This window comes from Neurospora hispaniola, assembly GCF_033458365.1.
Source record: "Neurospora hispaniola strain FGSC 10403 chromosome Unknown B0T23scaffold_3, whole genome shotgun sequence".
NCBI classification, from domain to species: Eukaryota; Fungi; Ascomycota; class Sordariomycetes; order Sordariales; family Sordariaceae; genus Neurospora; species Neurospora hispaniola.
Window position 1 is genome coordinate 4,174,897 of NW_026944408.1, and position 13,348 is coordinate 4,188,244.

Here is a 13,348-nt window from a genome sequence, read left to right on the forward strand (position 1 = left end):
ATTTTTACTAACCTCTTTCAAATAATAAATAATAATAACTAACCCTTTTAAAAACTACTATTCTACTTTAAAGTACCAAAATAAACTTATTTTATAGTAGTTTTCACTATTTAGTATTATTAAATATATAATAATAATCAATAGCCGGTATTTTAATAAGGCGGCCAAAGTAAAGAACGACTTTCGTTATTCTATTTATATTATTACTAACTTTCCGGGCCTTAACCGCTTCCCTAAGCCAGTACAAAGGCTATTATTACTTAAAGTTCGTAATAATAAGCGGCTATACATTATAAGGAAATATCTAATTCGTAGCCTTCCTAATCTATCTAGGGTTATTGTTATCCAACTACTAAATAGTATACGAACATACGATTAAGAGGAAGCTGAATACAAGTATAAGTTCTACTATCGGTGGTAGCTACCTTGTAAATACCTTTAGTACTACTACTTTTTTAATAATAGTCGAACCTTATTAGTAGGCCGGTTAATACAATAGTTAAATAAGTAGCAGCTAACTAGCTTCGAAATATACGAAATAAGGGAGAGGTAAAGGATGCTAATTATTCCCAAGGAACTATAATTTGCACGAAATACTAAATAAACAGCTCGTAAAATTATAAAAGTAGAATTAAACCGCTTCTACGAATTTTAGTAATAGACTATTCAATTATATAGCGCTAATTTAGTACGTATAGAGGAGGTTAATATTTGGTACCTTAGGTTAATAAGGGAGGGTTTTAACTATAGGCGAAGTAATCCGTTTAAAGCTTTCCAAGTTTAATTAAATTGAAATTTAAACTATTTATTTATTTAGTTCTCAATATTATTCTATTGTAAACCAGAACTTTTTAATCCATAAAAGCTCTATACAATATAAATAGTATAGGAGAGTTTAACTAAAAATATACCGAACTTAAGTATAGGCGGTACAATAAAGGTTATTTCCCTTATTCCGCTATATAATTTCTAAGTATTCTCGGTAAATATTTCGCTAAACCTTAGTTATTTAAATAGTAAAGATAAACTCCCTTTTCTACAGAAGTTCGTCGACTAGGACTTGGATATCCTTCTTATTTACCTTTAGCGCGATAATAGCTTTGAGAATTTGTAAATATTTTCTAACGAGTTTTTTTTGCACGTTAGTACTATCGGTATATAGACCTACGCTAATAAATTTAGTATATTTCTAATTAAACTCTCCCTTAATTACTATTAGAATTTAGGGGGGTTAAACCCTAATAAAATTCGAACTTAGGCCTCGGTCAAGTTAATTACGCTATTGTTGGTACCCTGTTGTTCTTGAACAATAGCATTCAATATATCGAATAATTTAGAAACCTTTTAGTAATAGGCTTAGAGTTACTAATATAATATATTAATCCTATAGTAATTGTTTGTACGTTATTAAATTCGAATTATTACCTCTCTATAGAAAGTCTCGAGTAATAGTTTAGTAGATTTAGCGAAGTTTATTAGGACGCTACTGTAGGAAGATAGTATTAGAAGGTTCGCTCCTAAGTAGTACTTAATAGTATATAAATAAATTTAATAAACTTTGTATTAAAGTTTCGAGGACCCGAAACATTAGAAAACACACCTTTCCGTTGATAATTAGTATTATTAATAGCTTTTTCTCTTCGCCGGCTTTAGGGTTAAAATTTTCCTTATTACTTAAGTCGGACACTTCGGAATCCGAACCGTATTCGTTACTATCGCTATTACTATTAATAGGATCGTTATTACGCTATTTATAACTTCCCCGTAATCTATTATAATATTTTTACTTCTTAATTTTTAAATTTACCGAATTTCTTCTTAAATTTCTTAATCTCATCTTCTTTACTATTTTTAAAAGATATTAAGCCGTTTCTAGGAAGTATAAAACTATTATTAGAAGATAGTAATAGAAAAAACATAAAAAAGAAAGACCTATACCGGATTCAAACCGGCGACTTACTGCCCGGCCGGCTATAGTTCTATTACTTACTACCCGGCTAACCCTAACTCCAAACTTCCGGTCCCGCCTACCCAATTTAAAGTAAAATCTTACGTAGTATTTTTATTACCTATAGATATTAAATATTAGTATTAAAATCTTTTAAATAAGAGAAAGTAAGAATAATAATAATAAAGAAAAAAAAATACAATTTGAAAAATATTTTGATATAAAAGAGTATTAAGAAAATAATAATAAAGAAATAATAAAGAACTATAAATAGAAATAAATAATAATAAAGAAGCAATAATAAAAAGAAGTAATTATAGTAAAAAAATATAATAGTAAAAAAAATTTAAATAAAAAGTATAATTATAAAAAAATAATAATAAAGTAAAAATAAAATAACTTATATAAATATAAATATTTAACTTTTTATAGGGGTATTAGTAACCCCCCGCACCGTTAAGTAATAATTCGCAAACTATTATTTTAACAGCGCAGGGGAACTACCCTCCTACTCCCTCTAGGTTCGAAATTTTTTAATATACTAACGTAGTAACTAGGATACGCTTTTTATTAAAAAACTACTTACATTTAGAAAAAAACCCTACTAGAGAAAACCCCTAGTAGGATAAAAACCTAGTAGCGCAAAATATATAAAAATAATAGTTAGAAGTTCATTTTAAGGATATAAGTACCCCTAAAGTAATAAGGTAGAAATAGGTTAATTATATTTAGGAAAAAACCTTACTAGAAAGAACCCCTAGTAAGATAAAAACCCAATAGCGCAAAATATATAAAAATAATAATTAGAAATTTATTCTAGGGATACAAGTACCCCTAAAGTAACAAGGTAGAAATAGGTTAAATTAAGGGATTAATTTTTTTAAACCCTTTACTACCCGTCGATAAATCTAGGTTTTAAAAAGTTAATCCCTAGTTAAATTAGATTTTACAATTCTAGTCTATTCGTTAATAAGACTAGAATTGTAAGTTCTAAAATAATTATTTATTTTATCCAATAACAGTCTTTATTCCACCTAAAAAATCTAATAGCAGTTTAATATAATTATTAACTATATTCCAAATCAATAGGCCAACTACAACGGTCTCTAATAGCGGTCTAATATAGTTGTTAATTATATTCCAAATCGATAGGCTAACTACAACGGTCTCTAATAACGGTCTAATATAGTTATTAATTATACTCTAAATCGATAGGCTAACCGTTAATACTTATAGGGTATTCCTTAGTATAAAACGATTCTTTTTAGATTATTAATTAAATAGAATCTAATTAAAGCTAAGGGGGTTTGAGTGTATAAAGTATTAATACCCTAGTAGACCGTAGGGTAACTACGCGCTAAATTACTTTAAAAAATAAAATTAAGTTTCCTTTGTAAGATACTCTTTATATTCCCTATCGGACTATTTCCCGTTGCTCTAATTATTAATAAATATATTTTAAATAAATATTTTTATAATAGTTTACTACTCTTAATTAATAAAAACATCCTTGGTAAATGCTTTCGCAATAGTTAATTTCTAATAAATTAGATTTTTACCTCTATTTATTAAATACTTATACCCCCAAATGTCCCTAAATTATAATTAAAAGTAGTATTGAACAAGCCAACCCTAAAAATTCCCACGTAGGTTAGTTAATAAATCAAATTATAGCACTCTTATATAAATTAACCCACTACTATTAGATTAGGACATTTAATAAGGACGCTCTATTATTTAAAAATAATAGAGGAAATTGTGGTATTATTATTGTTCAACGGTATAAATTAGTTTTCATATTAAAATAAACATTCCTCCTACGCCTAGTATATTATAGGGTATTAATTAAAATTTTAATAATCTATATATTACTATACTTAAGATTTAAAACCGAGGATAATATTCCATTTAAGGGTGCTTAGGCCTAAAAGCCCTAATAGCCCCCTAATAAAATATAGAATTAATTTGAATTTATTAGTATATAAGCCTAATATTATTTAAATTTAATTCAAATTCTATAAAAAAGTGCTTAGGAAAACCCAAACAGCTCTTTCGTAATAGTACTTTAGCTCTATATATAGCTATATACTTAACTATAGGTATATAACCCTCTGTAAGAACCCCCCTATATACGGTTGTAGATGGCTATAAGCGTATAACCCTTTGTAAGAATCCTACTAAGCGACCCTATATACGGTTACAAACCCGGCTACAAGTATATAACCCTCTATAAGAATCCTACTAAGCGACCCTATATACAGTTGTAAACCTAACTATAAGTATATAACCCTCTATAAGAATCCTACTAAATAACCCTATACACAGTCGCAAACCTGGCTATAAGCATATAACCCTCTATAAGAACCCCCCTATATACAGTCATAAACGGCCACAGGCGTATAACTCTTTGTAAAAATCCTACTAAGCGACCTTATACACGGTCGCAAACCCAACTATAGGTATATAACCCTTTGTAAGAACCCCCCTATATACGGTCGTAGACGGCTACAGGCGCATAACCCTCTATAAGAATCCTACTAAACAACTTTATATACGGTCGCAAACCCAGCTACAGGTATATAACCCTCTATAAGAACCCTCTTATATACGGTCATAGACAGCCACAAGCGTATAACCTTCTATAAGAATCCTACTAAGCAACCCTATACACAGTCGCGCCTGCCTTAACTAGTCGCTCTTACCTTAACTAGTCGCTCTTACCTTAACCGGTCGCTCTTACCTTCTCTTATATACCCTACAACCTCGGGTTTGGGGAAGGTACAGGTAAACGAGTTAAATCGCGACTTTTCAATTCCTATAAAATTATTTAGTATAGGAAATTTTAAAAATCGATTTACAGCCACCAAACTCAACCCTACTATAAAACCTTTTTAAAATAAGTACTAGGTAAGTAAGAAACTATTTCTTTAACTATATTAACTACTTTTACTAATAAATAAAATACTAATTTCGAATATAAGGTAGGTAAGGCACTTTCTCTTAGCTAAATTAGCCAGTTTTTCTTATATATATAAGTAATATAATAATTAATTTGAATATAGGGTAGGTAAGGCACTTTCTCTCGGCTAAGTTGGCTAGCTTTTCTTATATATATAAGTAGTATAGTAGTTCATTTAAATGTAGGGTAGGGAATGCAAGGTAGGTAAGGCACTTTCTCTCGGCCAAGTTGGCCAGCTTTTTTTATATATATAAGTAGTATAGTAATTTATTTAAATACAGGGTAGGGAATGCAGGGTAGGTAAGGCACTTTCTCCCGGCCAAGTTAGCTAGCTTTCTTTATATATATAAGTAGTATAGTAGTTAATTTGAATGCAGGGTAGGTAAGGCACTTTCTCTCGGCTAAGTTGGCTAGCTTTTCTTATATATATAAGTAGTATAGTAGTTTATTTAAATATAGGGTAGGGAATGTAGGGTAGGTAAGGCACTTTCTCCCGGCCAAGTTGGCTAGCTTTCTTTATATATATAAGTAGTATAGTAGTTAATTTGAATGCAGGGTAGGTAAGGCACTTTCTCTCGGCCAAGTTGGCCAGCTTTCTTTATATATATAAGTAGTATAATAATTAATTTGAATATAGGGTAGGTAAGGCACTTTCTCTCGGCCAAGTTGGCGAGCTTTTCTATAGCTATATAAATATATAAAATATTATAAACTTCTTTAAGTACTTTTATATAAAAGTAAGTAATATAGATTGGAAGTATATAAAAATAAGGAAGAAAGTTTATTTATTAAAACTTTTTAAGCTATTGTTTATTATTATTAAAAGAATTTACATTACAAACTTATACAGCTTTTTTTTTAATATTTTATATAATTTAGTAAAAAACAAAGTATACGAAAAAGGAATATAATTGTAATATACTTATATATAACTCTAAAATAATAAAAATCTAAATACATTTTAAAAAAAAGAATAAAAAAAAAAGCCATAACGTAAATCGAACCCATAACCTCAACACCAAGTAGCCAGCATATTAACCACTACACTACAACTATTGAAAAGTTTTATCACTTATCTTATCTATATACCTCCCTTCTTTCACCATCTTCACCAACCTCTCTCCACCTCTTATCTTCTCAAAATCTTATCCTTATCATTCATCACCACTCTTATCTTATCAATATCCTTATCTACATCTTATCTTACCTACTCCACCTCTTATCTTCTCAAAATCTTATCCTTATTATTTATTACCACTCTTATCTTATCAATATCCTTATCTACATCTTATCTTACCTACCCCAATTTTTTTTCACAACACGAATACGAACTTCGCATCCAAGATACTACCAAGAAGAGGAAAGAATGAACGCGTGAACCTTAACCATTTCGAGTTATATATGCACAGCACGAGCTATAGTCCGCCATAAGGACAAGGAAAGAAAAGCTGACTAGTAAGGGTGTCTGCCCCTGCAGGTGTGAGTGGGTTCTAAGCGTAATAATCGACACCAGAAGATGTCCTATTCTATTGCGGCCATCCGGGGGTTGTGTAGGTACAGCGTCTGGTGGCTGGGCAGGGGATTAAGGGGCAAGTCCCCCACTACCCCTGATGCTACAGCCCTTTTCCATGATATCCCGGAATCCAGATGTCTAGCGCGCGCCTCAACCCTTTAGGACACAATCTGCCTGCTAATAACGCAGAGTGTTAAGAAATGGGTTGATGGTGGGAACTGACATGACTGTTAGCAATTTGATATCGACAAACTGGTAGGAGTCCCAAGCAGGCACGGGGAGTACGCAGTGGCATAACAACAGTGTTCCTTGTCAAATGGAAGCGGATTTCAATTTCATTTATGGGAGGAACTTGATGCTTGTCAAGGGTTCAATGGCGGAAAAGTAGATATATAGCGCAATGAGATCTGCCCGGGAAGTACACTGGTACACTCCCTGTATGCCATATATGAAACCAAACACCTTTTGGCTACACTTGATCGACGTGTCTCGCCCGCTAGGAAAAGCCCAAGTTGATATACAGTGCCTCTCTCCCGTCTTTCCGGAAGCCGTCTGAATTTTTTTTTTTTTTTTATCCGTCTCGAACACGGATTCAAGCTCAAGTCGCTTCGAACTTGGCATCCAGTTTGTGTCATGGGATCAACAAAGCCGTATATATCTCTGACGGATACAAGTAGGCCTTGTTGCGTCAAGCCTGAGTCGTCTGGTGGGATCGAGGATAATTCGTGGTTCAGGCCAAAGCATCTCAAGAGAAACCTGACATTCTCAGCAAAGATAAGACGTAAATGCCACCGAATAGGTAGGTGTAGTTTCCATGATGGTGATGGAAGAAGTTGGAAGCGGCTGCTGTTGTGAGTGTGAGCTTATCATCCGGACAAAAGCCTAGATGTAGCCTTCCACCACTTGAGACATTGGGCTCGGCCCGTTCATCTTGCTCGATGATGGCCAAATGTCCGTCGCTCCATGTGCAAGATGGAAGGAGCTGAGGTCGGGAGCAAAGGCGATGAGAAGTGGAAGGTTCTCAAGTAGAGAGAGAGAGGTACGTACCCGTTGCCTGCCAATAGCAACAGTCCGTCCCCTTCATCCTCACGCCCACGGTTACTTCCGAATTGGGTGAGCTTGGATTGGATGTGGGGCTCTCTACCATTTCAGAGGACGGGAAGGTTCCCCAAATGCGGGCGGCGGCAACACCGCAACCCAAACCATAAAGTTTTCTGTTCGTTGCTGCCACCACTGCAGCTTGAGATCACATTTGCCCTTAACAGACCAGGACCACTGCACTGCATAACCACAAACTGGTGCCATCGTATTATTCACGACTGACCTCTTCACAATTCCCTCTTTCCCAACCCACGAATACCTCTACCCAGTCCCCAGTGCCAACGCGTTTCTCTCCATTCCGCCAGACTTACACCTAGTACGTAGTGTACAAGAACAACAGCCATCGCTGAGGAGGACAAGGTGCTTTTTCCTTCGCCAGGCAGTTTTCTACTTACCCCCCGCCACCAATAATTTTTCTGACTTCTTGTGTGGCCGCCCCCGCACAATATCCTTTTTTTCTTCACACCTCATCCTCAACCGCCGCAGCAAGTAATCCGCTTCCCCAAGTTCGCACAAGCACGAGGTAAGAAGCTAGCCCCTCTGTCAAGCTGTCTACCTAGTCAAGGTCCCGGGATGTTGTCACAGAGCAGACTGACGTTTGCCCCAGGTTGAGCTCAGATCTCCACTCTTGGTTGCCCCACTCTGCTGGTCGTCCACGTTAAATCGGCAGCTTTTTCCCTCGACACGCGCCTACTTCTGGCATTCATCCTGCCATCTACGCCATTCCACGACACCGCACTCACATCCACATCCATCAACTCTCTTCTTGGCGTTACGAAAACCACCGCAATCATGGCAACAAACGGTAATGTTAATCACAGCGACCAGTACGCAGCGCCCAGCTCGACAACCGAGGCCCCCGCCACTGCTTCCACCACTTCCCAGACCCAGAACCAGACCCTGCCCAAGGATGAGGTCGGCTGGTACTTCGTCGAGCAATACTACACCACTCTGAGCAAGAACCCCGAGAAGCTTCATGTGCGTCCAATTGATCCCACCTTGAGCTCATACTGAGCTATGGCTTACTGTTTTGCAGCTCTTCTACGGCAAGAAGTCCCAGTTCGTCTACGGTCAGGAGGCCGAGGTCTCCTCCGTTTCCTATGGCAGACAGGTGAGTCGTCTTCGCTCCTACCCCTTCCCCTACTGGCCCCACATGTCATCACATGCTGACTCCCAAGTACAGGGCATCCAGGAGCGCATCAAGGGACTCGATTTCCAGGACTGCAAGGTCCGCATCTCGAATGTCGATTCGCAAGGCTCCGGCGACAACATCGTTATCCAGGTCATCGGCGAAACCTCCAACAAGGGCGCCGAGCCCAAGAAGTTCGTCCAGACCTTCGTCCTTGCCCAGCAGCCCTCTGGCTACTTCGTTCTGAACGACATGCTCCGCTACATCAAGGAGGAGGGTGAAGAGGAGGTCGAGGAGCCCGCCCAGGAGGCTGCTGCTGCTCCTGAGGAGGAGACTCCCGCTCAGCCTGAGGCTCCTGTCGAGGCCGCCCCTGAACCTGTCGAGGAGGCCAAGCAGCCCGAGCCGGAGGCTGCCGAGCTTGATGCCAGCGCTGTTGACCAGAAGCTTGAGGAGGCTGCTGAGGAGGAGACGCCCGCTGCTCCCGTCGAGGCCGTCCCTGAGCCTGTCGAGGAGGCCAAGCAGCCTGAGCCAGAGGCTGCCCCCGAGCAGACTGCCGAGCCGGAGAAGATTGTTGAGGAGATCACCGAGGAGGAAGTTAAGAAGCCTGAGGAGCCCAAGGCCCCTACACCCACTCCTGCCCCTGCTGCTGCTCCTCGCGCGGCTGCTCCCCCTGCTGCCGAGCCCGAGAAGCCCAAGGAGCCTCCCAAGCCCAAGACTTGGGCCAACCTGGTCGCTGTTGCCGCCGGCCCCAAGCCTGTCGTTCCTCTGACCAAGGCCGCTACTCCTGCGGTTCCTGCCCAGACCCGCGCCGCTGCCCCTGCGGCCGCTCAGCAGCCCGCCGCTGCTCCTCAGGCTGCCGAGACCGCTGCCGCCCCCAAGGAGCAGGCCAACGAGTGGCAAACCGCCGAGACCAAGCGCCAAAGTCGTCCCCAGTCCACCATCGCCGGCGCCGAGAAGGAGACCGCTATGGCCTATATCAAGTATGTCACGGAAAAGGTCAAGGAAGAGGACCTCAAGGGTCTCTTGAGCAGCTTCGGCGAGCTCGTCTACTTTGACATCAATCGCACCAAGGTATGTTACATCGCTTCTGCTATTCGCTGATATGAATGGGAATTAACAACCTCTTAGAACTGCGCTTTCGTTGAATTCAAGACCCAAGCCGGTTACAATGCCGCCGTTGCCGCCAACCCCCACACCGTCAACGGCGAGAACATTGTTGTTGAGCAGCGTCGCCCCAAGTCTACCGCCTTCGGTGGTAGCAACTACGGTTCCGCTAACCGTGGCGGCGCTGCTGGACGTGGCCGTGGTGGCTTCGAGGGTGGTCGCTCTGGCAGCCAGAGCGGCGGCCGCGGTGGATTCGGTGGCCAGTCTCGTGGCCGCGGCGGAGCCAACCGTGGCCGTGCCCCTACTGCTCAAACCCCTACCGCCTAGGTGGCGTGAAGGGTTGACCAGAAGGTCACAGTCGATATTGCCTAAGAACTCGTCGCATTGCCCAGTGTGATGATTGATAAAATTTATCAAACGATATATATGGTTGTTCCTCTCGCTTGCGGATGGGCTGGAGTTGTTTGGAAGGTTAGGAAAAGACCTGAAGACAAAAGGAGGCACAAAATTCGTCTTCGGTGGGAATGATTGCCGCGACCATAAACGGGAAATGACTTTCATTTTTTTGGGAGGAGATAGGCCAGGAAGAGAGGGCTACGACGCATTCATATTCAGGCTTGTTTCTTATCTTTTTTGTGTGGGCGGACAGGGTCCCAATACGGTTGTGTGGTGTTTGGTTGCGTTTTTATGCTTGGAGTTTCGGAGCGATCATGCATATACAAAATCTTCACCACTTGCATTTCTTCCCATTTCAGCTTTCCCGGAACGTCTTCGTCTTGTGTTGCTGTATTCTGGCCTCATGCTTGGGAAGATGTCAAGTAGTAGGCGCGTATCATTCAGTATCAATCCCCAAGAGGAGAAATGGCGTGAGGTTATTTAACAGGTCACAGCTGCAGTTGAAAGCTTCCACTACAAGTCATGACCCCAACAAAAGAGGTGGGAGATTCAACAAGCCAGCAGGTAGATAGTATCTGCCAGCCATCGTGAGCTTGTGGTTTTCCAAATCACGCCTTTCGTTTGGTAAAGCCGGACGAGTCTATCCACAATTCCCCTTTCAATATTCAGCTTCAAGTCTAGTCTGATATCTGACCCTTATAACATGGATAGGGCTTTGGCGCGTTTTTTTTTTTTTTTTTTTTTTTTTTTACCTGATTAGCCTGCTTACACTACTACTTAACTACGCCTGTTGGTGAGATTTCTTGGCCGGCGTCTATGTTGAGCACATGCAGCTCATGATCGTGGGCGTAAGAAATGGCCTGAAATTGTGAGGTCTCAAACTTTGTTATCATAAGCATCAGGCCGAGACTAAACAGCATGTAGATTAGTGTCACAATATGACCGCTGTCAGCATACTCCGTAGTTTATACTCTCCTCCCAAGTCTATACCTCACGAAATATGCCGTTCGAAACCCTTAAACTCTTTCCAGCATCCAGACTCCGATCCCCTCCGCTGCCAACTCTTCGCCATGACTCTCCCAGAGCCCCATGCTATATTGCAATGTGGTACGTGTATGTATGGGGCGAAGTTATCAAGACACATAGACTCTCCGTTGTCCTCAACCACCACAACCTCCCACCGCAAAATGAACTACAAGGAGTGAGACCTGAGAACAGAGATAGGAGTAGACACAGAGACAGACACAGCGCCCAACTAATAATACAAATCCCAATAACCTCCCTCGACAGCTCTCTCTCTCCGCCACTTCCTTTCCCTGCCCGCGCCACCTAGACCCGAACGCCATCTCCATCAAAATTTGAATTGACTAGACCTGCACCAGCTAATCCAACAAGAACGAGTAAGTCTACCAGATTTAGCTCTCAGACTAAATTTCAAGTCAGACAATGAAAGTCCTCGTCTGGCTGAAGCCAACGGATCTACGAAACGAATGCTTCGTAGACAGCACACGAAAGCCCTTTATTAAATAACTATCAAAAGACTGGGATGTTCGTCATGAAGGAGGGATATCAAATGACGACATGGAAAATGGTCCAAGAGGTCTCAAATCAAACGAGTGTACGGTAGTTTAAGGGTTGTACGGGTCAAAATCAAAAGCGTCGTTTCGTCATTACTGGCTGGCTACAACCAAGCACCAGCACCAAGGTCACGATATCATATTGCTTTGTGGAGATAGAAATCGCCTAATGTGTTGAGGCCCGTTAGAGGGAAGGGCATGCATTGTACATACATTTGTCTTTTTGAGTGAGGCTTATTGTGATGGGGGATCGTGGGTGGAGAGATCATGTTGATGGAGGCAAAGAGGGGAGTTTTTTTTTTTTTTTTTTTTCTTCTTCTTCTTCTTTCTTTCCTCTCCACTACCCATCAAAATGTACTTAACTAGGTCTTTTTTTGTGACACGGTTGATGTGCTTTCTACTTCTCAACCACCACTTCAAGGACCAGCCGAACTTCGGACCTTCTGGGCGCATGATACACTTGTTCCTTCTTGGGTTTTCAAGACTGTTAACAGCGTATAGTTGAGGATATGTACGTATGTATGTAAACTGATTTGAGGCCTACGTGCACAATTATATGATGTACACGTCGGTTGAGTCGCTATCTGAAAGGAATGTAAGCCTAACAGAAAACCGATTACCCATTCAGGAAGGTGAAGAAGAAGTGGTCCGGTCCGGTAACTTGGTACGTACGGGTGGACTCCGTTTTCTCCATCTTCCGAAAGTTGGGATTTCGGTCGGTTGGCGCGGTTCCAAGCAGGGTCTCCGGTGACGGAGGTTACCTTTAATATTCATGCCCAATATGTATCCATCGGATCATCAGGTTGGAGTGTCCTCCTGAATCTGGTAGAGTCGATGTAAGAAATATACATACGCAAGTGGTCACAGGATGGTGCTTTACGACGGGAAAGAAGAGATAAGGCAAAGTCTGACAGGTCTGATACACCAGACACTTCAGAAGTTGCGAAATACGCGCGGCTATTAGGGTCAGTAGGTCGTACGAGATTTTAACCCAGGACCAACAGTCAAGAGGTGGGGTCCTGCGCTTCAAGTTCCATAGGATCAAGATGTGGTGCTCGTGTTACTCGAAGACGTACGCAGTAAGATAGGAGGAGTGCTGGTAGGGTACCCTTCTTTTTGCGTAGTGGTTGGTCCTGACCTTTTTGACCAGAAGCGGATCCTGTACCCCAAAGGAAGGTGACTTCCAAGATATCTTCATAGGTGTGTGCACTGTCTGCTTGTTCTTAGCACTTGCTGGTTACCAGTAAGATGCTCAAGATGCTTTGGTCAACCTACGGGAGTATAATGTCACTCCTTATGATTTCCTCAAAGAAGAACAGCATTACAGTTGAATCTCGGCCTTTGTACGGAGCATAGAGCTCTCCGCGTCTCCAAGGCGGAGAATGACGCCATCTGTGGTTGAATCACAAGCCTTCTGTGGTTTATAAGTCGTCGGCTCGGTCTTTTTAGAGGGACGAATCCGATAACGAGGCTTTACTGGTGTATGCTGCCTTGGCTTCTGCCAGCCTGACTAACAGTCATGATAACGATTCTTTGCCACCAATGACTGAGAATCGAGCTGCTCATAGCGGTAACCTGCTGAATCAGTCAGCCACTGACGGCTTGAGTGGTGGTATGTAGG

General features: G+C 40.9%; 1 protein-coding gene across 1 annotated transcript; it reads left to right on the top strand.

Moving 5' to 3' along the window:
- Window positions 1-8,313: 8,313 nt before the first annotated feature.
- B0T23DRAFT_395202 (uncharacterized protein) lies at window positions 8,314-10,081 on the top strand (the record flags this gene model as incomplete). Its single annotated transcript, XM_062838174.1, has 4 exons — window positions 8,314-8,499; window positions 8,558-8,632; window positions 8,705-9,721; window positions 9,779-10,081. The coding sequence occupies 4 exons, from the start codon at window positions 8,314-8,316 to the stop codon at window positions 10,079-10,081; spliced, it is 1,581 nt and encodes a 526-aa protein (XP_062694592.1).
- Between the last annotated feature and the right edge of the window lie 3,267 nt (window positions 10,082-13,348).